At 40.0% G+C, this 27,220-nt stretch overlaps 2 protein-coding genes across 8 annotated transcripts in view; one reads left to right on the top strand and one right to left on the bottom strand.

Moving 5' to 3' along the window:
- Window positions 1-10,974, top strand: part of BMAL1 (basic helix-loop-helix ARNT like 1) — a 43,289-nt gene extending 32,315 nt beyond the window's left edge. Inside the window, exons 13-19 of the mRNA XM_081926913.1 lie at window positions 2,290-2,396; window positions 2,688-2,838; window positions 4,208-4,296; window positions 4,920-5,028; window positions 5,884-5,977; window positions 9,283-9,385; window positions 10,293-10,974. Of these exons, the coding sequence (XP_081783039.1) occupies window positions 2,290-2,396; window positions 2,688-2,838; window positions 4,208-4,296; window positions 4,920-5,028; window positions 5,884-5,977; window positions 9,283-9,385; window positions 10,293-10,453 (814 nt within the window). The 3' untranslated portion in view covers window positions 10,454-10,974. The remainder of the gene's footprint in view (window positions 1-2,289; window positions 2,397-2,687; window positions 2,839-4,207; window positions 4,297-4,919; window positions 5,029-5,883; window positions 5,978-9,282; window positions 9,386-10,292) is intronic.
- An 899-nt stretch (window positions 10,975-11,873) lies between these two features.
- BTBD10 (BTB domain containing 10) overlaps window positions 11,874-27,220 on the bottom strand; it is a 28,896-nt gene continuing 13,549 nt past the window's right edge. For 6 of the 7 annotated variants that reach the window (XM_081926934.1, XM_081926929.1, XM_081926933.1 and 3 more), the window contains 7 exons: window positions 21,716-21,906; window positions 19,674-19,956; window positions 17,994-18,096; window positions 16,150-16,270; window positions 15,483-15,680; window positions 13,596-13,706; window positions 11,874-13,028 (listed from right to left, as the gene is read on the bottom strand). In XM_081926934.1, the coding sequence (XP_081783060.1) occupies window positions 12,718-13,028; window positions 13,596-13,706; window positions 15,483-15,680; window positions 16,150-16,270; window positions 17,994-18,096; window positions 19,674-19,956; window positions 21,716-21,869 (1,281 nt within the window). In that variant the 5' untranslated portion in view covers window positions 21,870-21,906 and the 3' untranslated portion in view covers window positions 11,874-12,717. Of the gene's footprint in view, window positions 13,029-13,595; window positions 13,707-15,482; window positions 15,681-16,149; window positions 16,271-17,993; window positions 18,097-19,673; window positions 19,957-21,715; window positions 21,907-22,444; window positions 22,563-27,220 lie in introns of those variants that run through there. The other variant, XM_081926935.1, reaches the window with a different exon arrangement.

Below are 27,220 nucleotides of genomic sequence, written 5' to 3'. Positions count from 1 at the left end.
TGTATTTATCCCTTATTGCATTTGTTGTTACTGTTAACTTATTACCTGCCTTTTATCCTAAGGCTCCAGAGCAGGTAGCAACCATTTAAAATGCAACATTAAAAACAGTTTTAAAGAAATTACAATTAAAAGGGTTAGTCTTTGGCAGGGATGCTTACGTTGTGGGGGACAGCTCGTGTTGTGTTTATAATTTGATTATTTTTAGTGTTGCTTTTTGATTTTAAGATTATTTGTGTTATGGAATGTTATTTTTATAAGTCGTTCTGAGACTCCTTGTGGGAAGAAACTGATAAATTAAATGATGAGACTGGCCAGAGTAGGTGCAAGAGCTCTCAGCCTTACAAGATCTTAGTTACCCCCACTGGGTTGTAAAAATACACCCATGGCTTCCCCAAATTAAATCCTTTGAATTTACTTCAACTTTATAAAAGGTGAGGAATAGAAGGGGTTGCTGATAAAGAGAAAATACATGAAGCTTCCACTTTTGTTGCATTATCATTCATTTGCACTTGATTTATTAAACCAAACTATGCCCCTGCTTAGTATTTAGAAGGGGGGCTAAGAAAGGGATATAAAAGAAAAAAATGTGATTCTTTTATGCAAAGATGCACAACCTGCCTTTCACTCTTTGTTTGGTGCAAGTGAAGCTTGTTTTGAGGGTGAAGGAACTTTACACAGTCATAACTGAATAATTAGCATGGCTGTGTGGCATATTTGCTGTGCACCCCTTTCTCCCTTCATTTTTGGCATGCCAAAGAGAACATGGCATGCCACAAAAATAAAATCTCGACTACAATTTCAGCGTTGGTTGAAAGCTTTCTGTAATGTTACAGCAAAATGCCACCTTTGTAGCCTTCTACTGAAGTGAGCAATGTCATTGTGGGCAGCAATCTATTTCTATATTGGAGCTACTGCTCTCACATGTTTTCAGTTTTGTGCAAGGAGGGATTATATCACTTTGGATTTCTAAATATATGAATACATTGGAGAATTGCTATACATTCGTTCATTTGGTAGTGTTTCCATTTTAACCCTTGCCAGTTAAATATTAAATGGTAAAAGCTAATAACTGGAAAATGTTCTCCAATGTTAATAAGTTACCATGGGAAGTTATATCCCTTATTGTAGTATGAAAATAAACCTTTAGCTTTCTGGACTATAATCTATTCAGCCAGTTGGCAGCTGGAAGAGCTAATCTGGATTTAGTGGAAGACAGAAATTTATTTGGATCTTTAACCTTGGGGGTGCTCATCATGTTTGTTTATTTCCTTGAGTACTTTCATAAGTGAGTTTCTCTTTTATGCCAATAGCTAAATTGAAAATACTTGACAAAGCCTCCCCAGAGTTATCTGGAATACAGATGCTAAAACAGATGGTACCTTAAAAACTACTGATAGAATACCAGAAGAAATATATTTGCATGCAAGAGATTTCCATGCCAACCTACTGTCCTGGCAACAGGAAGGAAGATCCTATTACTAGCAGCTAAATCATAACATGCAGATTACAGAGCAGAGGTGGAAAAGAAAAGGTTTCATGAATAATCTCTCACATAATATACATTTTTGTCACTTCTTATTTTACATTTCTTTGTACCTTTGGTCTCACACTCAATGCACATTTGCTATCACCCCTTTTTTAACACTGTACCAAAAGTATACACATACATGAACTTAATTTCTTGATTTGTTAATAGACTGAGTTTTGACTGTAACCACAAAATCCAACATCCAGTTACAGGCATTTGAAGCCCATTGAAATCAGTGGCATTGTGCTTGTGTACATCTGTCCATTTGTGGTCAACATATCTCTTTTGGGACACTACTTGGAGATTTTTGAAATATTAAGTAGTTTATTGTTGTTAGCCGCCCTGAGCCCAGCTTCAGCTGGGGAGGGCGGGATATAAATAAATTTTATTATTATTATTATTGTTGTTGTTGTTGTTGTTGTTGTTGTTGTTGTTGTTGTTGTTGTTGTTGTTAAAATAAATAAATTAAGTGCATGCTTTTGCTCCACCCCTCTGCCATATTTTCTGAAACCGTGTTCCCACGTTGAGCTGTTATATACTGAATAATTAGCATTGGTTGTGACAACAAAAAGGAAAGGAAAGAGCTTCAGTGTGAGGGCCCATGTTTTTCGCAGTCTTTCTCTCTGGCAGTAAAAGTTTCTCCTTGAAGGCAAAGGAGCAGGCCATGCCAATCTGTTTCTGGTCTGCTGGCACTCCTTTTTCATATAGTAGTTTTCGCCTAAGTATTGTTTTTTTTAACTAAACAACCTTTTATATTTTAGGGCAACTGCAATTCTGGCATATTTACCACAGGAACTTCTAGGTACTTCATGTTATGAATATTTTCATCAAGATGATATAGGGCATCTTGCAGAATGTCATCGACAAGGTAAAATAAGCAAAACAAAAAATAAAAATGCAAAGGAGTGGTAGTTAATTCCAAACTTTTTTTATTTCTGACTTTATTTCTGTTTTTTATTAAGAAAGAGTGGTTAGGAAACACAACCTGGATAAATTGAATAATGGGAAAATTTTAAGTTGATGTTGTAATTATAATAGTGCATATGTAGGAAATTTGCCACAGTGGGAAGGAGCACACAATGGGAAGTGATGAACACACAAGACCATCTAGGGAGTGTGCATTTATATTAACATTTGTCCCATTTCCCCCTTCTTTCAGTTTTACAGTCGAGAGAGAAAATTAATACTAATTGTTACAAGTTTAAAGTCAAAGACGGATCTTTTATTACACTGAGGAGTTGTTGGTTCAGTTTCATGAACCCGTGGACCAAAGAAGTAGAATATATTGTCTCAACTAACACAGTGGTATCGTAAGTATTTTTCCTCAGCTGATAAGCTGGCCACTTAATCCTCCTTTCTATGTCTCAAAGGAGTTATAAGCAGACGTAGAAAATCAGCACATTGTTATCTGCTTGGTAACTAAGCATACACAGACATTCCCATTGACTTCACAGTTTTGTTAGGTCCAGTGGTATCAAGTGGCCTGCAAAACTGGACCCTACATGCTGCCTGGTTTGGGGCATCAACATATCGACAAGACAGTACATAGGTCCCTACCACTTCATTGAGCCACTTGATCTGCTTTTCAATGTCAAGAAATATTTAATCAAATAATGACAGAACTGGAAACAGCCAAATAGTCCTGATGTTCAAATATAGCAGAATGCTCCAATTTAGACTACCGTATTTTTCGCTGTATAAGACGCACCAGACCACAAGACGCACCTAGTTTTTGGAGGAGGAAAACAAGAAAAAAAATATTCTGAATCTCAGAAGCCAGAACAGCAAGCGGGATCGCTGCACAGTGAAAGCAGCAATCCCTCTTGCTGTTCTGGCTTCTGGGATAGCTGCGCAGCCTGCATTTGCTCCATAAGACGCACACACATTTCCCCTTACTTTTTAGGAGGGGAAAAGTGAGTCTTATAGAGCAAAAAATTCGGTAATTGTTTTCCTATCCGAAAGTTGCCGGAAGGACAAGAAAATATTTAACCTTCTGCAAAATAAGGGTCTTCACCTTGTTGATTGCCTTGGGTCATGGAAGGCAACTATTTCTGTTGCTATGCGCCATTGAAATGTAGGTTATGGCCTATAATTTAGGGGTATCATTTCAAAATTTCTTCAAGGGACAAAAAATGAATAGGAAAAACAGAAGCAAGAATGGGAAGCAGCAAAGCTTGGTGGCGAAGCATCTGTCTTACAGAAGGGCCCTGGTTTGATCCTTGGCATCTCCAAGTAGGGGTGGGAGAGACTTTGGCCTGAAACTCCAGAGAGATGCTGCCAGTCTGTGTAGACATGACCAAACTTGATGGTTTGATTCCACATAATGCAGCTTCCTATGTTCCCTAATGCTCCAAGCATGTAAACGGCCTTTCCGCCTTCCTTGATTCTGCTGTAATGTGTAGTGGATCTCACCCCTGCTGCTGCTGAGATCTGGAAATCCCAGTTCTACTTTACGTATTGCAAACAGAAAGGCAGAAACGTGATATTTACATTTTTGTCTTTTGTGCAACATATGATCTGTTTCTTGATGATCAGTTTGTAATGCAAAGCTTGTAATTTCTTCTGTGTGTCTTTGGCTTTGTGGCTATGATCTGAAAAGAGAAAACACGGTGACTGGCTGCATTCAAGCCAAGGGTCTCATTTGTCTTTCTGTTTCTTTTGAAACCTCCCTCCCTGCAGTGCCAATGTACTTGATGGGGGAGACGCGACTTTCCCACAGCTTTCAGCTTCACCGCACAGCATGGACAGTGTGCTCCAGGCTGGAGAAGGTAACTAGAGCACCGAACAAAGCCATTCATAGCCGCCTTTTAGCCCCTTTAGCCAGTTTGGTGTTCCACCATCAAAGCTAAGTCAGCCAGTCAAGTCCATGTTCTAAGTGGCTCTTTTTGAAGCTAAGAAGCTCACTAAATTTCATGAGCCCCAAGTGCCAAATATCAGAGTCCAAATGAGCCCCTGAGCCAAAGAACACATGTGAAGTTAGTGTAACATAGGAGTTAAGTTTTACTTCATTACTGAGTGAAGATTTGAAGCTGGATCTTCCTAGTCTTACTCTAACAAACTCTAACTTGGCGCACTTTAGCTGTTAATAACATATCCCTTGTTGGTCAAAATATGTAGGTGTCCTGTCTGTCATTCTATATGCCTTCCTTTGGGAGTCATTTGAACAAGTAGCCCAAGGAAGGAAAGCACAGACAATTTCACAGAAGTAAAGTATTGACTACTGAAGTAAAGTATTTAACATTGGAAATGGAAGAGAGAGTGCTGGACAAGGGACATTTTCTGCTTTCTGCTAAAATTTTCATGTGTGTTAAAATTTTCATGTGTGTTAAAATTTTCATGTGTGTTAAAATTTTCATGTGTGTTTATGTTCTCTCCTCCCCCCTTTATAAAGGTGGTCCTAAAAGGTCCCTTCCAACAGTCCCTGGTATTCCAGGTGGAACAAGGGCAGGAGCCGGAAAAATTGGCAGAATGATTGCTGAAGAAATTATGGAGATTCACAGGTGAGGAAAGCCCCAGTGCTGTTCTTCCATCTCAAGCTCTATATCTCGAGAGAAAAAGGTGACCAGCTGCTTCCTTTCCATAAATAGCAAGTATCCCTGTTTAGTTGCTTTCAGGTTACAAGAAATCAATAGCTGCTGTAGTGTTACTATTGGTCGTTGCAGGAGCAGGAGGCAAACCTGACAAGCCCAGAACAAATATGCATTCACTTTTATCACCAAGTGTGTTCTCTCTTGATGCATTTACAGTAGTCTGTGTGAGTGGTGTAGCTGTTTCTGTAGAAATGTGGAGAGAAAAATGTGTGGCAATACATTGGGTTATGTTGAGAGCAATGAGCCAAAATGGTCAAAACCTCTGCCTCAAAATTATGTTGATCACTGATAGGGGAGAGGGAGAAAAGAACCATAAGTGGTATAGTCAGGGCTTTTTTTCAGCTGGAATTTGCCAGAACCCAGTTCTGGCACCTCTCAGGAGGGCACCATTGCCATTCTAAGAGAATGAGGGAGGTGTTCATGGTGAGTTCCGGCACCTTTTTTCCCAGAAAAATATCACTGGTTATAGTCAGTGGGAAATTCCTCATGTTATGTTTTCTACTTCCAATAATGTACACAGTTGAGAACACCAAGGCAATGTAAACCAGAACAGGTTAACACATCTGGCAGGTTAAAATTCAAAATGCTAAGTCCTAACCAGAGCATCATCTCTCTCACACCTGATAATGAGAGAGATAGGACCTCCTTGGGTACAATGTTCCAAAGTGGGTAGGGGACAGGTTGCCATGAATACGATAAGTTGGTCAAACATTAATTGCATTGTTTAGCATAACCTTTCTAATCTGACTGCTTTTGTTTTGACAGGATAAGAGGCTCTTCGCCTTCAAGCTGTGGCTCTAGTCCATTAAACATGACCAGCACACCTCCCCCTGACACTTCTTCGCCAGGAGGCAAAAAGGTGAGATGGGGTCTTTAAAATTGCTAGGCTTCTCTCAGCAGTCTCACATATTCTGCGCATGTGCAGACATCCTGTGAGAACTTCCTGTTGCTAGATTAGTATTCTGTAGGGCTGAATTCTCAGCAGCTCAATTCGGGGGAAGAGTAAGGTCCATTCTGAATATTTTTGGAACACGTACAGCCAACAAAGTTACTTTTCAAATTGCCGGAAAGTTATCTCTCTACAGCAAATGCGCAAGTTTTCAATTTTCAATGTGATTTGCCGTCTTGGCCCTTACCCCGATGCGCTGCTGCTTTCATGCACCAATTCAGCACTAGCACAGCTCCATCTCATGGTCTAGAGAGATAGACCTGGATGCTATCAGCATATTGATGCCTCTGGGCTCCAAACCACCTGATGACCACATCCAATGGCAGTGGCACTGGGGACAAGATGGGACCTTGTGGGACTCCACAGCTCAACTTCCGATGGGGCCAAGCAGAAATTGGGCAGTTCCACACCCTAGAAACAACTCTGCAGGTAGCAGCAGAACCACTCTATCTCATTAGCCTCCAGACCACAGATGCACTCCAAGAGGATATCATGGTTGACAGTATCAAAAGCTGCTAAGATACTGAGGAAAATCAACAGGGTTATACTCTCCCTGTCTCTCTCCCAATGCAACTCTTGCCACCCTGTAGCAAGACCAAGGCTTCTGCAGGAGTGTCAGATAGGCCAGCTGGAAACTCACCCAAAGCATTTAGCAATCACTGGAGTTGGTACTGCCACCATTAGTCCAAACCACCAGGAAGTGGCCTGTCCATGACACCTTCAGCCACAGAGTCACATCCAGTCTACTTAGTAGCATACATCATATGCAGTGCATTAACCTGCAACCTGTGTTGAGCCCATGGTGTACTGAGACAGCCCCATGGCTGTTGCCCGATAGCATGCCTTTGGTGTCACTGCTGGTCCCTCAGAACAAACCCTTTGGGGTTCTCCAACATTATTGCTGCAACCAGATTGGACAGGAAGATGGTAGGGTGGTGGGACAGGCAGTGCACCAATAACATTCCTATTCTCTTTCCCTGGCCCAACACCAGGCACATTGACTTCCTGTTGAAAGACATAAATTTAGGAATGACAGTAATAGCCACCCTTGAGTTCTCCAACCAATGCTCGTGCGGCACTGAATACCCAGGTGTGCTCAGCTGAAACAGGTCAAGTCTGCTCACCCACCTTCCCAGGTTTCTGTAATATTTGCCACCTCAGTCCCCTGAGCCATGGTTATTGTCATGGATGATAATTTTTTTATTGTCGGCCAACCTGGCATTCGCCAGCTCCACAAGGGAAGTAAGTGGGCATGGGTGTCTAGGACTGACAGTTATTTTGGTGGCCTACAAGGGACCACAGTCAGCAAGTGCCAATTGGCTCTTTTGCTTATCTCACCCTCCCGCATTGCAATATTTCCATTGTGGTGTAGTGGTTAAGAGTGGTGGACTTGTAATTTGATGAACCGGGTTCGCTTCCCCGCCCCTCCACATGCAGCTGCTGGGTGACCTTGGGCTAGTCACGCTTCTCTGAAGTCTCTCAGCCCCACTCACCTCACAGAGTGTTTGTTGTGGGGGAGGAAGGGAAAGGAGATTGTGAGTCGCTTTGAGACTCCTTAGGGTAGTGATAAAGCAGGATATCAAATCCAAACCACCACCACCTCCTCCTCCTTCCTCTTCTTCTGCCCATGGCCCTCCTGATTTACACACCCCAACCCTTCCTCCCTGTGAAGCAGATTTTGATAATGCTGCACACAGATCCACCTAACACAGCAAGCCTTTCAAACATTCTTACTGATGCGATGACTCCTTTTTGAAATGTGCTTCTGCCATCTCCTGGTGAACATTTAGTACTGGCATGATCTTCCCGGCTGGGTTTTGTTTAGGTTTTAGGTTCCCTCCTCTCCTCCCTTGTCCTCATTTCAAAAGTGCAGAGTAGGTGCTGAAAGTTTCCTAAGCGACGTTTCAATTGAACTTTGTTTGTATATGAAATAGTAGTAAAACATGCCAGTAATAGTTACAATTAGGCTCCCACAGCAAAAATTCTGTGTGTGCCCAGGCCCCCAGGGCCCCCTGGAGGTGGCACCAGTGCCTGCATAAGAGTGGAAGAGAACAAAACTTATTTAGACAGGGACTGAGTCTTTTTTTAAGTTTGCAACCCCCAAATTGGTATGTGACTGCAAACCAGGTGACAAAGCACATTAGGAAGCTGTCTTTCTACCAGGTTAGACCAATGGCCCACCTAGCTCAGTATTCCCTACACCAGAGCTTTCCAAACTGTGTGTCGGCTGCAGTGTGTAGGTGTGTCGTGCTCCCCGCACTCCTCCAGGAGCTAGAAAGGGGTTAGTTTATCCTCCAGTTTGCTAGTGGAACTGAATTACTGTGTCGCAAAATGATGCATATCTAAAAAGTGTGTCCCCAACATGACAAGTCTGGAAAGCTCTGCCCTACATTGACCGGCAGTGGCTATCTCCAAGTCCTGCCTGGAGATGCCAAGAATTGAACCTGGGGCCTTTGGAATGCAAGGCAGGGACTTACCAGGTCATTTTACTGCCAGAAATAAAAATTTAATTGCCTGTAACGCCATGTTTTTTAATTATAGTGCTAAAAAAATAATTTGGCTATTCAGAGATTTTGTATCGATCTATTATTGGTTCACTTGCAGCACATTTAAATCATTCCGATGACAGTATAGCTTGACTAGCAGAGCTATTAACATAAGCACTAAAATAAGCTTTCATCACATGTTGACTCACCTTTCATTTCCGCAGCCTGGCAGGTTTCAGTGGGAAGAAAAACCCCATGTGATGACTTGTTACATTGTGAATGGGTTGTTGCTAGGCCCAAAGGGAAATTCTTGCTGAGTCAAAATGTAAATTTGAAGTTAATAATATCCTCCGAAAGTTGACAAATGGTTCCCTCTGCTTCAAATTCAGGTGTTAAAGCCACAAAGTTCCTAAGATTCACCATAGCATGATACCATAACGTGTAGAAATCAGGAGAAATTATGAAAAGGTGTACAATTTTTTCGGTTTTTTAAAAATTTGGCCCGTTTATTGTTAACTTGCTTAACTTTCATTAGTATTTTGTAAGTCACTCTGTCCTGAGCCAGGTGAAGGGCAGCTTAATGGTTGAATAAATAAGTAATGTCAGAACATAAGCTCTGTAAATGTTAACAGTTTGTAACAGGGTCGTGTGTGCAAAACATGCTACGATTAGAGCGCTCGGATCATGCTAGAGACTAAAGTCTGCTATGTTTTATCTGTTTCTCTTTAGATTTTGAATGGTGGAACTCCAGACATTCCTCCTACTAGTTTACTATCTAGCCAGATCCAAGACAATCCAGGCTACCCGTATTCTGACAATTCTTCCATTCTTGGTAAGTATATAACCATGTAAGACAAGCTAAGACAAATAAAAGAAGGAATGGAGAATTGAACTACTCACTCCCAGTCACTATGTAGTAAAAATCCTTAGGGTTAGGGTTCTATCCCTCTAACTTAAAAATATTGGTGAATTAAATCTTGAGGGCAAACTTCTCTTGATAGAATCCTGGGGAAACTTCAGGGTCACCAGCCTGATGTCACTGATACAGGAAACCCCCTCTCCAGATGAGTCCCTCCCAACAAGTAGTATTTAACCCTCTGCTTCTTCTCTTATAAAGATATTCTACAACTTTTCTAGAGCACCGATTCATTTGCATGTTTATCTGCATCAGATTATTATTTTTTGTAAGAAAACTAGGAATATTTCATCTTTAAAACTTGATTAAATTTCTTAGAACAAAGTACAGTATACAGAACAAAGGGAAAAGTGATGCCTCTTTGTAGTTTGGCATTGTTTTATCTCAGCTGTTTTTATTTATTAAATTTATATACCACCCTATACCTGGGGTCTCGGGGCAGTTCACAGAATAAAATCAAGATATAAAACCACAAAATACCTAATAAAAACAGCAATGCAATAGCCCTCCCCAACAATAACAAAAAACACATTTTAAAAGGGTATAGGATGTAATGGATCAACCAAAGGTCTGGTTAAAGAGGGAACGTTTTTGCCTGGCGCCTAAAGGTGTATAATGAAGGCACCAGGCGAACTTCCCTGGGGAGAGCATTCCACAGATGGGAAGCCACTGCAGAAAAGACCCGTTCTTGTGTTGCCCCCCTGTGGACCTCTTGAGGAGGGGGCACATGAAGGAGGGTCTCAAGAGATCTCAGGGTCTTACGTATACTGTTTGGGCAGAGTTCATCATACTATAGCTTTCACTTTTTTCACTTTATTTCCAGGGGAAAACTCGCATATAGGGATTGACATGATAGACAACGACCAGGGATCCAGCAGCCCCAGCAATGATGAAGCAGCAATGGCTGTAATCATGAGCCTTCTGGAAGCTGACGCAGGGCTAGGGGGCCCTGTCGATTTTAGTGACTTACCATGGCCCTTGTAAATGCTACCCAATAGCTTTGAAATACGGATATATCAAAGTGCATTATTGGTGGAGTTCTCCAATCTGTGAAGCTTGTTGAATTGCTTTGATGTTTTAATTTCATAAAAAGCCATATCAACAGAACAGTCATCCTTCTCCCATGTGTAATTTCAGACCACCAAGTGGAGATCAACCTGCTACAGTGTTCCTCCTACGTCTTTGATTTGGTTAGCTGTGTATAGCTTGCGTTAACTGTATATTTTGGATTCTGTTTTTGTGTTGACATTTTTTTTAAAAAAGGAAAAGATCACTGTGCGAACTAAGCACTGGCATCACTGGTAGCTTTTATATGCAAATGGTCATTTCAGCTGTATGGTGTGTTTTTACACTACAAAAATGGTCCCCCATGTGGATAATGGATATTTCTTATACTAATGTATCAAAACTGTTTCTTGTAAGATCCTTTACTATAAATATTGTTGAAGTGTAATGTATTAGACAGTTAAATATTTTTAAAATAAAATGTTTTCCCTTGTTCTAAATTACATTTATTTGGATTGAAAAAGCACTTCTGGTTGAAGTGCTTAATGACGACGGCGAAAGGAACAACAAATGTATTTCCGAAGCAAGGGGCCCCCTGAGCAAGTGATGGCCTTGCCTGAACAAGTATGCTTATGGGAATCCTTTGAATTGCCTGGCATCAATGTGGGTCTGCAATTTTTAAAATCACACACAACCAGGACTTCCTACAACGTATTTCTTCAGTCAAATGCCTCCAAGTTTCAGCCTAGCTTCTGAAGCATGGGAAAAGATGTGGCGCATAGAAGATACTCTGGGGACAAAAGCAGGTGGTTAAGGTTTGACTGAAGAAATACAGGCTTATGAGATGAAGTTTTGCCTAAAAGCGACATACAAAAACCTTCATACGGGGAGGAAGTACAGTGTTAGGTGCTGCTAACCACCAGGTCACTGCACTTGCCTTGTTGGCTTCTACTTATTCTTGACTCTTGAGGATTTTCATCTCATGATCATAATCTAAATATCCTCCTGCACTTTACTGCAACACCTTCCAATACAAAGATGCACATCCCATCCAGTCTACCCTCATTACAATGAATAACTTCCACATACCATTTGTTGTACTGATCTTTTTTGATTTTACAGAGCTGCATATATAATCTTATACTTTTAGAAATATAGGAAGTTGCCTTACAACAGCGTCTTTGTGTCCTCATATACTATGACTGCAACTGGGACCTAGGATATAGGTCCCTTCCATACCATTAAATGCTTTCCCCTAAAAAAGACCAGTCTTTTGTCAGATGTGGATTGTCAGGGCATTTTATTTTTAAAAAGAGAGGGGAAAAGGGCATTGATTTTGGCACTAAATTCTGTTACTAGTTTTACAAAAATACGTAATAAATTACTGTCACAGCTAATATTAAAATAATGGAAATTTTTATTTGAATGAAAAACTCGTTTACAATCAGTTAATAAATGAAGAGTGAACAATTTGCATTTTCCTATTCCATGACACTTATGAAAAAACTCAGTAAATAAATATTTCTGTGAACAGATTTAAGGTAAGGCAGAATTTTAAGATAAAGCCCGTATCGTATGTTCCTGACTCTTGAACATGGCTCACATCAAACATGAAAAAACCCTTCACTGAATAAATCTGAAAAAGAAGGCTGTTGGATCTCAACCTCACAATCCAAAAGCCCCAGTGGCAAGAATTAATTTTGTGCTCGTCCATAAGAGAACAAAGTAGGCTCATCACCTCCATTCAGAACAAACTATTTACATTTAGCTGAATAGAAAGTCTCTGAAAGAAGCACACTGTTAGACTCAACATTGTGCATCATGACTATAAAAATGGCTTTGAGAATTCTTTTTGTCCACCATTAATAAAGTGCCCTATCAATTTTAAGTCTGCATTTTGCCCACTCGTGTACCAAAATACTGAATAAACTGTAACTTCCAAATCCTGCTGTGACAGAGAGCCTTAGGATGAGGACAGTCCACCATACAAATAACCAATACCACAAAACCTACTGGTAAACATATGCAGGTATGTAACTGAACCTCAGGATGTTGTTAGACATGTACTCCCACAAACCATAATCAGATCCCACTTTGGTCTTTTGTAAGTCCATACTGCAATATCCTAAAACATTTTATGTTCATTACACAATGGAGAGAAGCTGGAATTGTAGTGCAGTATGAGCTCATTACAGCATCTTCATTTTTATAATAGCATGCTTTTGTTTAACCAAGAGTTCAGATCAGAGTGGCAAGTTCTGTCCCTCAGGATCCACATCACTGTTGCTGGGTTGAGGGGGGACAGGAAGAATATCCAACTCATCCACTTGGGGAGTGGGGTGCATCACCACCAGCTGGTCCTGGGGAATGTCTGCTGCAGCTGCTGCCAGGTTGGTAATAGATTTACTTTTTACACACTGGAAATCAACGTGCCGACTTTTCCCTTCTTCCTTCTCCCATGACATCCTGATGAAAGGTCTTTGGACGTAATTATAGATGACTTCTGGCCGTCCTCCAGGCCGCTTCTTAACCTTTTCCTTGTATGTGGGGTAACCTGAAATATTAAAAGACAAACAAAATTTGCACGCATTTCAACCAGAAGTACTTCATTTCCAGGGCAGCTAAAAGAATATAACACTTTAAGACACCAGGCAGGTGTTTTAGCTTTAGGCACTGTTCCATGTAAGGACCTCCTCCACCCTCCACTGAAGATATTATTGGCACTCTGCCTTCAAGCAATATATTTTTGTCATTTGTGTGTAGGGTCATATCATATATAACAAGCTAACAGACCACAAGAGGTAAAACACTAACATTTCAAGCTACGCTTATTTATCAAGGTAGGCTTTGCACTGGTACTTACGAAGGAAGATTTACTCATGTACACATGAATCATCAAATGGTCCATACATTCAGAATGATCAACTACATTCTTGTTCAAGGCTTCTCTCTTTTTTCCTCTCTCTCTCTCTCTCTCTCTCTCTCTCTCTCTCTCTCTCTCTCTCTCTCGTTATCTGCCTTCCAGCACTACCCTGTCTTATTCCATTTGTGTAAATGCAGAAGTGCACACACAGTGATCTGTTGTTGATGTAGCTTAGGAAATAATTCCAAGACCTCTTACCTTCTATACCTAATCGAATCTTCTTAAGGCCTCTTTCCTTCAGGACTGACTTGGCCACATCTCTGTTTTCAATGTACTTGAAGAATCGATACAACTTTGTACTATAAATAACTGGGGGGAGGGAACACAATGCACCGATGAATAAAATGTTATACAGTGTTTACTCCTGGTTCAGCAGCAACGGTCGATAAAGCAACGGATGCAGCATTCTCCCCCAGTGTTACAATGCTTGCAACTTTAATTGGAAGACAATCCTTTGTACCCACTTTGCCACACAAAGAACAGAGGTCAAGCATTGTAAAACTGCAGGCAAGCCCTGTTCCCAGTGTCTCCAGGTACTTGGGCTACCCTTGACACCTTTGGACAATTAACATGAAGCTCTAAAGAGGTTTTTAAGTGTGTTCTACTGAATACAATTAGAAACTCTTTGTGAGGAGGTACCCTGATAAGACAGAAACCCTCTTGTGAGCAGCAGCTGTAAGAACATTCACTCAAACGCTTTAAAAGTCCCTTCAGGCCTTCAGACTCATCATGCAAAGGTTTAAAAAGCAGTTGATGTGCCTGGGGCCTCCTTCTTGAAAGCTTTTCTATTATTTAAAAAGTGCATGTACTCTTTTCCCAGATTTGTTTTTCTTAAAAGCATGTACAACGTGACGGGCCAGTGAGTGCTTTTTGCAAACTGGCATAGCAAAAGATTTTAATCCAATGTGAGATAATTAATAGAAATTGGAATAGGTTTTAAGCACTGCCCCCACTTCAAAATTTTGTGAATGCTCTCTTCTTCACTTCTAATTTAACTGGACTAACCAAAATTTGCTGCGATGTAGTTCACACTTTGCTGATGGGATTTATGCAAAGACTGCATTTGGAAATAACAATAGGTCAGTAATCGTGGTTAAGCAAAATTAGGCTTTGCACAAGTTCTATGCAGAACTTGAATGCTGTCACTCCTTGAATGCGACAGCTTGAATGCTGTCGTTTCTCTCCTTGCTTCCTCCAACTATCAAGCCAGGTTTGAGATCCTTGCATTAATTTACAAAGCCCTGAACAACTTAGGTCCTGGACACCTCAGGGATCGCCTGAACCCTTATATGCAAGCTCGATCACCAAGATCCGCAAGAATGGCACTGATCATTCCCCAAGTTGACAAGGTTCACTTCATAACAAGACACAGAGCTTTTAGTGTAATCTAAACCACTGAGCCTCTTGGGCTTGCCCATCAGAAGATCAGCAGTTCAAATTCCCATGATGGGGTGAGCTCTCGTTGCTCTGTCCCAGCTTCTACCAACTTAGCAGTTCGAAAGCATGCCAGTGCAAGAAGAAAAATAGGTACTGCTGAGGTGGGAAGGTAAACATCATTTCCGTGCACTCTAGTTTCTGTCACAGTGTTCCATTGCACCAGAAACAGTTTAGTTATGCTGGCCACATGACCCGGAAAGCTGTCTGTAGACAAACACCGGCTCCCTTGGCTGGAAAGCGAGATGAGCGCTGCAACCCCATAGTTGCCTTTGACTGGATTTAACTGTCCAGGGGGTCCTTTACCTTTTACCTTTATTGTGGAATACTCTTGCCAATAGGCACCTTCAGTGTCAACTTTTAGACACCTGCTGAAAACGTTTCTAATACACTAGTCAATTAAGTATGTTCTGTATAGATAAATAAATTCCCCACATTGAACAAGAACCTTAACTGTATTGCAATGTGCACCTAATTCATAAACACCACTACCTATTTAGTTAAAAAAAATATTCTTAGAGATCACCATCAGGTGTTTTCTAGTGATGTTTGTATTGTTTGTTTAATGAAAATTATCTGAGGATATGTGCATGCATTGTTGGAGAAATACCCCAGAGCCAAATTTACTTTCAAAAAACCTCAGTGACTTACTTTGTGAGTATTCTTCCCCCATCTGTGGAGGGTATTCTTCATCCCAATCGACCACATCATCGTCAGTGAGCACCACAATGTGGCACTCTCTTTCCCCGCTTTGAGCACTGGCTACCATCAGTGGCAGTATCATTTCTTCAAGGTAAAATTCAAACTGTTTCCGAGCGCCGTCATTTGATAATTCATGCATAAGAGCACCTGAAATCAAGAACACCAAATCAATATTACTGAACACTTATTTAAGAAAGACACTTTAGTCAGTACACTAAATACACTTTAGACACTAAATACACTTTAGTCAGTACAGTTTTTCAAGACCAAAAAAAGGGGAAAGCTTCTGCTGTCGTTCCCCTGACTAGGGAAACTGAACAATATGGTTTTTGTGGTAGAGAAAGAATTTGTTGGTAATGCTTCAGATAACAGGCTATGTAGGTTTAAAGATTCATTTCCCCATTGAGCCTCTCCTGTGTATTTCCATGATGTTAAGGAATTATCTACAAGAAAATAATGCCATGATACATATGGAGAGTCATCTGGAAATGAGGGGTTCTTTTTAAGGAGATAGCTGTATTTCTGCATAAATATTATTCCAGGAAAATATTTTGCAGTTGGAACAAGGTATCTTGAAAACACATACATATAAATCCAGTTTCAACTGTGTACTTACTGAGGTCTCTACATTTGATAGTGCTATAATCAAAAGAAATACAGAGATAGTCGCAAGCTTCTCTAAGTTCAGGAATAGATATTCCATCTGGACAACGGATCACCCCAGTCTTGTAGTAATCCTTAGAAAAAGAAAAAGGAAAATTATACTACCATGAAACACTGGAAAGGAGCATCTAATTCCTTACTGAAAAGTTTTTCACTTCTCCAAAAATTCTGTTTTACCATCTTAAGACAAAATTAGCTTACTATTATACTTTTACATGGTAACAGAGCAGAAAATAGAGCTAATGCAGAAAGTTGCAGCATACCTTCTGTCAGGTGTGGCATGAAAGGAACATAGAAGGCTGAACCTGCAATGACTGTACTGGATGCCAATTAGCTTCTGGGTACAACCCAAATGGCCTGCATTATTGTGGTTTGTGCATCTCAGGGGGTGCCTGCCTGTCCTACAACATTGGCCAAAGATTTTAGTTTCCTCTTTTCATGAATTCTACTCATATTGAACCAGAGCAGATTCCAAAGTATAGCTATCAGAGTAAAAACCTAAACATGTTGCAGGATTCCCCCAAAATAGACCAGAGGCAATTGTATTTCATCCAACAGAGCTTTACTGCTACTGAAGGCAAATGAGCATAATGGTCACAAATCCAATACATTCAGGATTGGCACTGTCCATAAGAAATCCAGTTGCAGCAGACCTAACTGAAACTTACAATAACTTATAATAAAACTAAACCTTACACTAAGCATAGTATATACAGAACACCACACCAGAACAAAAAGAGAGATAGAAAAGTGTGAAACCCAGGCTCCTTGTGCCCTTACTATTATAGTCAGCATGACTTTCACAGAAAAAGATAACAGAACCAGTTTAAGCCAGCTGTACTCAGCTTCTCTGAAGGAATAACCCGAACATCATGAACTAGTACTAGTTTCTTTCACACAGAGAAGCTTCCAGAACCCTCTCAAATTAATTAGACACATCAAATGCAAACTGACACCTCTTTCTATTTTTTCCTATTGGATTCACCCTCCCACTTAGCCATCCACAAACAACTCTGTGGGGGGCGGGATCCTGATGTTCCTTGGAAGATTACTGGAGATTCTTCAATGAGAATATCAGTAATATTGAACAGTGGTTCTTGAAAGACAGCTTGCCTGCTATTCCCCCACAATGTTTCAACACAGTGGTGCTGGCTGTGTTCTATAACTCAGCTTACAGAGCTCACGTGACACTCAATAGGAATGGGCAGCACCTCAAGCAAACCAAGTGTGCACTGAAAAACACTCTGAAATACCCAGCAGTTTCATGGAAAGAGTTCTGTGAACAAGGAAAGATGAAAATCACTGGTCTAGAGTCAAACACTGCAGAAATTAATGTCTGGCACTAGAACAGTTCTCACAGTACTGAAATAGGTTATCTCAACCGCCATACTGTGATACAAAAGGTCCATAATAATAAGCTTTTATGTAGAACTTCTTTATCATTGGAGACAATAAAATATCTAAAAATAGATACCACCTTTTATATCCCTCAATTTCAGTTGAAGCCTTTTGATTACACAGCTGGAAACAAAACTGCATTGTAAAGGATTTTCCTATTACATTTATTCTTTCAAACAATGTCATTCAATATATGTGAGAATGAAAGAGAGAGATGCCACACACAATGGAATAGCAGGAATCCTTAGTCACCCTCAATCACAACCCGCACAGGCCCTGGATATAATAGGATGAATGTTCAGGTGTTCTTTTTCAAGTCTACAAAACCATTTAAAAAATCTGTACCTCTTGTACATAAACTTATGAATGTGGAAAGAGCAGCAAGTAATGTAATCTCACCAGAATAGCACGAAACACAGTAGAGCCAATTCCCTCGGCCACTTCATACTCTCCTTTCTCATTGGGCCGTGTGAAATTATGTTCTCTTCCTGATCCAAACATCCTAGATAGATATATATAAAAGGTTTGCTTAGAAGTCATTTCAGATATACAGTGTTCATTAGTGTTCAAATTAGCAAGGTGAAACTGCAGAAAGAATAGTAGCAAGTTAAGAGCTACAGAAAATAATAACTCTTGCATCTTCTCTAAGATAATATTTGTGTGACTTGTTACTTCAAATAAAATATGAACACATAAAATACAAAGAGATTATTCAGGAGAGTGAACTAACCCATATTAATTATTGTATTTTTCTACTTATAAGACAACCCATATTTTTTTAAACCCGAAATTAATAAATTAAGTTGTTTAGCTTGGGGGGGGGTCACTTCTGCCAATTGCTCACCCACCTGCCCGCCACTGCCAATCGCACACCTCGCCGCAGCCAATTGTCTGCCCGCTCGCTGCCACCAACAGCCCACCTGCCGCAGCCAATCGCCAGGCCTTGCTGCAGCCACCAATCACCCACCCAATCGCCACTGCCAATCTCCTGCTTGCTGCTGCTATTAATTGCACATCCTCCCTCTGCATTCACTATCCGTGTATAAGACACCCAATTTTGCCTAATTTTTTTTTTTTTTAGCAAAAAGCATTGTCTTATACACGGAAAAATATGGTAATATAGGTTTAGTTCACTCTCCTGCATGGTCTTGTCATTTTGATCTACAACGTGTCCTTTAATCCATAAGTAGCAGGGACAAATACATGCTTTCAAGTAAAATGTCAGCTTAAAATGGACAATGATCAATCCATAAAAGGTTTATTACCTCCTTTGCTGAATTTGATAAGAGCCAACTCTACTCAGCACGGCCATTAGAAGTTACCTTACTGGTTTCTAGAAGAACAGACCTCGATATGTCCCTAATACTATATACTATCTAAAAATGAATCTGGTAATTCACTGCAGAACAATACCGCCACGGGTTACATCCCATGAGGAAATTCATTATAAGGTAATTAACTACTGTAGAGAAAGTCATGTAAGATATATTCCTCTCCAACTGAATTGCACCATGGACAGGTTTACCCAAGGATAAAAACACCCAATATCTAAGTTGCATTTCATGAGAGAAAAGGTACCAACTCTAAAAGAGGCTAATTTCACCTGAAATGTTGCACAAAAATATTTAATCAAGACAGCTGTAAAACAGGTATAGAAAATTGAACAATTTATTTCATAAAACAATTTATTTCATGATAAAAATATTTAAATGACTCCTATGAAATATGCTACAATTTGGAATTCTTAACAATCTTTTAGCTTTAAGAATATCATAAGTATCTTGATATTTATAAATAAAACTTTTTTTAAAAGTTATTGCCCTCCAGCATCAAAATAATTACTGTTTTTTCTGGGGAAAGTAAATGAAACAACTCAAATTTGTACTTTGTATGTTTAATTTTAGTTTTCATTCATTCTGTTGGTTTTTCCTGTTCTTTTGTGTTGCCAAAGTGTACATCCTTGTTTAAATAAATAAAAATGTTTAAACAAATAAAAATATTGAACAAGCCGAACATTTGTTCTGAGCAGCAATTCAGGGAGTACAGTTTATGCATATGCAGTAAAAAATAAATGCTGACCTGCCCAACATTGTATTTGGCTGTGCAGTAAAAACAGAAGGATCTACAACAAATCGAGTGTTGTCCACTATGAGCGTTACTCTCTCAGAAGTCCTTATGTTCCGAGCTCCCTCTTTTGCATTCTCGTATACAAATACCATTTCGCCAGCATTCTTGCAATTTCCATCTGAACTTGACTGGCTGCTGTTTCTACTGTTCCCAATACTACTACTGGAACCATTTGGAGAGGTTTTCTGAAGTCGAGGGCTGCTTGGACGAGATGAGCTATGATCTTTCTCACGTTCTGCAACAAAAATTTTTTAAAATATTGTAAATGGTGTTGCAGTGTCCAAATATTCTACACTATCAGAAAGTACATTCTCACAGGGGGCAGCTATTATTGTGACCCTACAAGCAGAGCTGCCACTGTATTGATTAAACCACATGGATCTTAGACTTAGGTACAGTGGCAGCAGGGTGTGACCTTGTGGTGTGAAGGACGACAAAGGGGGAAAGTCTCCTAACCTTCGCTCTGCTTATCATTACATGGGTGAAAGCTGCACAGAATGGAATCTTATTGTTATGAGCGGCAGTGGAAGGGTTCTCTGTGCACTTGTCCATGGACATAGGAAGTGAAGATCAGCAGTCATTATCGCTGCCACAGTATAGGAACTCCTGAGGTTAAGAGTGGAAGTGGGTGATCTGTTTCCCTTCCCACAGACTGCTGGGACAGAACACTTGGGGAGGGGACAAGTTGTATGAATGGAGTGGTATTTCACACATACAACTTTTTCTCAAATAAGCTTCAGTTATCTCTAGTCCTAGGTTATCAGTGTGCAAACCTATACATGCGGGGGAGGAAGGAAAAGTCACATCTTACATCCAAGACTTGAGATAATCAACCATGGTTTGCTGTTGGCTTATGAATCCTAGCCTTTTAGGGAACAAGCTAAGATCTCAGGTTCAGACACTGTGACAAGTTTTCAAGTTGATTTCTTTTTGTACCGCCAGGCAAAGAAAGAAGTGAGAAGAGACTGGGCTGTGCACACCAGCATGCCACTTGCTCATGGTGAACCACAACAGGCCAGAAGCCCTGGTTCACTGTGATAAGCAAATAAGATCACCTCATTTTACAAAAGTGCAAATCAAAAGTATGTTCACTTAAAAAGTGCAAAGGGTGTGCAGTACTTGAGGTGAGTATGTTTAGCCTGAATAAGGGGAGACTGGGGAGCTAGGATAGCCATCTTCAAGTATCTTAAGGGCTGTCACATGGAAGAGGGAACATGCTTGTTTTCTCTCACTCTGGAAGGTAAGACTCAAACCAATCGCTTCAAGTTACAAGAAAGGAGATTCCAACTAAACATCAGAAAAAAAATTCTGATGGACTCCCTCTGAAGGTGGTGGACTCTCCTTCATTGGAGGTTTTAAAGCAAAGGTTGGATGGCCATCTGTCATGGATACTTTGGTTGAGATTCCTGCATTGCAGGAAGTTGGACTAGATGATCCTCAGGATCGCTTCCAACTCTACAATGGTTGATTACTATCCCCTGATAATAATAATAATTCTTCTTCTTCTTCTTTGTATAACACCCTACACCCACAGGTCTCAGGACAGTTCACAATATAAAACAACTGTTAATAAATCTATTTAATTGTTTTAGTGCTTTCTATTATCATATGATTCAATGAAGGCTCTGACAATATAACCTATTTGGGGTTGGGATTTCACATACTTTTGATCCAAGTTTTGCATATGAACACAGAACAAATTAGCCTTCGGGCCTCTGTTGCACTATTTATGTTCACAGCTAACTACTGGTGTGAAAATAAAGTGGAGGATGGACATCTGTAATGCCAATTAACATACTGGCCAATGCAGCTTTTGCATTTGCATCACATGTGTGAAATAACCCTAGATTTAACCTCAGTTAAGAAGACAAACACATATGTCTTCAGGAAATGTAAGGATCGATTCATACATATGGCAATGTCAAGATTGCTATTGTTACTAAAAAGTACACTTTTTAAAAAAAGACTTTAGGTGCTGTTCTCTCCTTACATACCTCCTTGATGCTGTCTTGTTGGTGAAGTCACATTTCTGATACACGGGGTGAGCTGAGACTCAAGCCTTTCATGGGAGGAGTCACGTGATCTATCACTTGATCTACGTCGGTCTCGTGACCTTTCATGCCCACCACTAGCACCATGGAGACTCATTTTGCTACAATCTCCTTTAGCAACACGTGAATAAGAACTAGAAAGACAAATGTTTATGTTTAGTTTACAGTTGTCATATTAAGATTTACAAAGCAATCTATACACTGGAATATCAATAATTAACAGGTCTATTTCCAATCTTTCGTTAGCTGAAATTATTTCCTAACCTCAGTGGCATCCTAACATCAAGTTCTATTTTTGAAAAAATTAGGAAGAGGCACATTGCTTGTGGGAAAGTTCAAGTCCATCCTGGCAGAATCATTATGTTGCTCACCTCTTTATTACAGCTTGCAATACCCTGTCTCTAGAAGATCCTATGGACCATTCATTGGAGCACACTGAAAAGTATATTCACAACATGCAATATACTAAGAATATGTAAAACGCCTTTGAAACAAAATTTAAGATACTGACACAGAAGTAAAACAAAATTGAGATAAATATTATTTGAATTATTCCTATTTTTAAAAACCCTCAAACTTTTTGAAATAGTTTGACAGAAAGGATACCGCAACACTAATATTTATAATTAGTACAATTAATAAGTTTTAAAGGTCAGCTGAAAAATTAATTACAAGGGGAACCAGAGAAATGCCACATCTGCACTCTAGTTCCACCACCTCTTCTACATGCAAGTGGGGAAGGAAGTCTATGTGACTCCCAAGACACATCCTTGTGCCACAGCCCTTGGCTCCATTCTCCCTTGAAGCAATTGTGACATCAGCAGCAGATCAAACAATCTCTCCCTGCTTATTTGCATGCTTGGAGCCTTAGACCATTTCCGAAAGCTTCAAAGCAGGTACCACTAACTTGTACATATTCACACAGCTAATATAGCTCCTTCCTTTTTGCAGAAGTGGTGTCTTACCTTTAAAGAAAATTAACAGTGATTTGACATCATACACTCTGATTGACCCTAGCCTCTCCTCTAAAATCTGAGCAGTCAAATTTAAAAATCACCAATCCAGTCTACTTCTAATGCGGAATTGCTTTTTAATAGAATGCATATTAAATTGGATGAACAATAGAGCTGTAGGCAAATGTAGCAAAGCTTGTTCAAAACAGCAGGACAGAAACTGTCCTGGTGCAAAGTCTGCTTGTAAGAATGAAACACGGTACATAATCTTATTGTAATATAATGCAATTTAGTGGTCAGATTTGCACCACTCTTTCTCTCTCTTAAGAAATGTGAAACCTGTTTTAAATCAGCTATTTAGATCAGCTTTTTGTTGCCATTTTAAATAGATAGAATTGCCTTGATTTATCATCCCCTCCCCCCAATAAGATCACAAGAAGAGCTGAGCAGACCAAAGGCCTCTTCAATCCAACAGTCCCATGCTGTCAACTAGATGCCTACAAAAATCCACAAGTAGGATAAAAGGGCAATATAAATGGTCCTGGTTTTTATATACAAATTATCAACAGATGAGCAACAGGTGGCTAACTGACCGTTTCAACTGTCCCATTATATTGCCTCAAAACCTATGTAGTTCTGGGAGCAAGGTCCTGGTACAGGCAGAAGAGGACTGAAAACTGGTTGGTGAAGTTCATGTACATTCTGTCCCATCGCACTGGATCACAGAAGAGGCCTGATATGATGGGGGATTCCACCCCAATTAAAAATGACTGGGTGGAGGGAGAGGTGTGTGTGGAGGAAATAATGATGTGGTTAAAATGTGCCTGAACTTCAATGTAAGCCACTCACACAAATAGCCTCCTTTGCCTCACATGGATTGCTGCATGGATGAAACAGGTCTAAGATTAAATGTGACAAGCAAAAAGTATTTGCGTTCCACAGAATTATGTCTTCATCTATCAAGGAGGAACTGCAGTATCAGAAAGTCCAGCCTCTAAGACTAGATCCTCCACACACTGGCTGACGGAAACTAGACAGAATTAGCTAACCTGATGAAGGAGAAATTTCTTATCATCTCAGATCTCAAGCATGAAGCAAAGCCTATATATTTATTAGTTGCATGTTATGACTAACACATCGCAAACCCTCTCTCTGTGATGGTCCTTTATGCCAAAAAGGGAAGGGACACACACCCTCAAGATCTTAGGTGGGAGAAAACCCCTTCTTGACTTCAACAGAACGTAACTAATGCATGGCATCAAAGGGACACTTTTCATATTACAGGAAAGACAAGCTCTCACATTGCCACAATATTTCAACTAGGTTATTTCTGGAATGTTTTATATGTTTGCACACTGGAGGAAACAAAAGGAACCATGGCGTCCATATGACGGCATCCTCACCGCTCCCTTTACCATTGCCAATAAGAAGACACATCAGCAAGCTGGAGAAATACAAGAACCCTCCTGTTCCATAAAGTGTGAAGCAGGCCTCAGAGTGACAGACGGCCCACACAAAACCACCACAGGATGAATGCACCCTATGCCCAGTTGAAAAGGCAGGACGGAGAAACACCCTCCTACGCATATTGACAAACCTCTCAAAACTTCTGCAAGATATGAGGGAGGGGACCGAAAGTGCAGTTACCTAGATCATTCAAGTGTTTGCCCGAAGTAGTTTACTGATGGAGAAAAAAGCTGGCACTACTCTGTGCTGTATTTATTATTACTGTCCATCCCTTCACTGCATGCTAAGCTGCTTTTCTGAAAGTCATTTTCCAAATCTATAAGCAGCTTAAGACAAAGAGTGAACATTAGTGAAAGATAGAGATCTCCAACTCTAGAATAGGAAATAAGAAAGCAGGAAACACGACATGACACATACGTTAGCTAAAGGAAGTAAAATTTCATAAAAGTCTAAGTCATGATTTTGCATCTGCATTTAAGCTTAAGTTTTTGTTTTGTCCCCTAAAGGTCCGTCCTGCCCCAGAGCAAGTCTACACAACCCACAGAATACAATTCTCTTTGGCTGTTTTCAAAAACAAGCCAACCTCATGCATATTAAAACCTGGAAATTATCTACTGTAAACAGGTGCAACAGGAAGTATTGCAGATGACTCACAATAATATACTTCCTTAGGCAGCCTGAAACTCTAGAATAGAGAATAATCATGCTACTGGAATTTTATTCTGAACCACAGTAAAAAAAATATATATTTTAAAATCCCTAAACTCTTTGTCAAGCTACTGAGATGTGTATTTTGAGGAGGAAAATCTAAACTAATTTTAAAACATATTTTACTCCCATTTTATATTGCTAATATTCTCTATTTCCTCTACAAAGAATATGGCATATGTTTCCAGATGAAAATCACAGCAAATGTTTGTTTCAGAAATTTATACCCCAAAAATTATAGGCAAACAACAATGAAACAATAGCATAAATTGAAGTGTGAAGCTGAACTGAGAATATCCTTCAATTCTCTTCAATTATGTACAGGAGAATTACAGAAACAACTCTACTCTTGAGTGCTTCAAGACGTTTTTTTCACTGGGAAGAGTAGAAATGAAAGAAGTTTGTATGCACTGAGTGTTGGCAGCAAGGACCAAGAGAGTATTGGGGATGAGCAGATACTTGCCACTTTGAAAGCTATCCCTGTGTGCCAAAGGAAGAACCATTCTGAGACCTCAGAATGGAAGATGTTTAATTTAATGAAACAATGAATTTCTAAAAATTAATCTGTGACAAATCAAATTGGACAAACTGGAACGAACACGGAATCATTAAAATCTAAAATCAAAGTTGTACTTAGCTTTCCAGGTGACTACTCCTAGGAAGCTTTTCAGGGATATTAAAATGATTTATTCAATATATTTATACCCTACCTTTCTCCCAAGTTGGGGTTCAAGGCAGCTTACAACATTAATCATAAAATATAGAATAATAAAAGCAAACTAGTTAAAAGCAAAAATAAAATACATTGCCATATATTTACAACCAACAATTAAGATACAATTTGCCCTGACAGCAACCCAGTGATCAGAACTGTCTGCACCTTAGTTTCCAAAGGCCTGTCTGAAGAGGAAGGTCTTAGGCTGCCATGGGAAAGACTACAAAGAGGGAGCCATTCTAAACTTTGTTTGGAATTCCACAATATAGGAGCAGCCACAGAAAAGTCTCTCTTTCATGTCAAAAACTGTGCTTCTGTTGCTGATTAGTGTATTAACAGGTCTCTGTGCCTTCATTTGTTTTCTTAAAATCTAAAAAACCTCTGAGTATGTTATTCAACTGCCATGACTCAGAATGAAATCAAATGTTTTAAAACATTTTAATAAAAATAAATTTCCAGGTGAAACATTGGAACTTGTTGAATGTTAATATTTAAACTCAGTAAGTGCACTTAATTGATTATTTACCCCCACATCAAATATTTCAGTTCAACTTCCTTTGGCTATTGGGAAAATGATGTATTTATTTATACACTTAAATTAATAATAGGTAGACACTGGAAAATGGAGTTGGCTTAACTCTTAGCTGTTGGCATTGCAATGTCTGGTAAATTGCACAAGCAGAAAAACTTACGATGGAGGACCAAAAAAAGTGACTTTGCTGACACATGGTTCAACCTTCTGATCGGCAAGCTGTTTGCTTGTATTATGAAAAAACAGAAATTAAAATATTCTTTTAAAAAATAACATGACATATTTTAGTCTTTGCTAAATATCAGCAACTCAGAGGAGCTAGCACAGTTCTTTGGAAACATGCATTGTAATGTAATGTAAGGGATGTGGGTGGCGCTGTGGTCTAAAACACTGGGCCTCTTGGGCTTGCCGATCAGAAGGTTGGCGGTTTGAATCCACACAATAGGGTGAGCTCCCATTGCTCTGTCTCAGCTCCTGCATACCTAGCAGTTCGAAAGCACACCAGTGGAAGAAGATAATTAGGTACCACTGTGGTGGGAAGGTAAACAGTATTTCCGTGCACTCTGGTTTCTGTCACGGTGTTTTGTTGTGCCAGAAACGGTTTAGTCATGCTGGCCACATGACCCAGAAAGCTATCTGTGGACAAACGCCGGCTTCCTCAACCTGAAAGCGAGATGAGCGCCACAACCCCATAGTCGCCTTTGACTGGACTTAACCATCCAGGGGTTCTTTACCTTTTACTGTAGTGTAGGGGGGGCTAACTCCCCAGTTAGGGGGGCGTGACTCAGTCCCCCTAGCAGTTTTTCTGCCCTTTCTACAACCCTACCCATTTTAGTGCCAGGAGCCAAAAGAATAATTGGAATTGGAATAGGCACAACCCGGGGAAGGGCTTCCAGTTTCCTACTGGAGATGCAAATCACCCACTTCCCAGTCATCAGACTGATCATTTGGGCTGTGTGTCTGTTGATATATGTATGGGGCGGGGGCACCTCCACCATTGGCATGCAGCAATCAGACGTTGATCAAGAATGAATGTGGCCCTCAGGCCAAAAAAAAGTTAGCCATAGTACTTT

This window comes from Podarcis melisellensis, assembly GCF_964234715.1.
Source record: "Podarcis melisellensis genome assembly, chromosome: 1".
In the NCBI taxonomy this organism is placed as follows: Eukaryota; Metazoa; Chordata; class Lepidosauria; order Squamata; family Lacertidae; genus Podarcis; species Podarcis melisellensis.
Note: the sequence above shows the minus strand (reverse complement) of the source record. Positions and strands in the feature narration are given on the sequence as shown.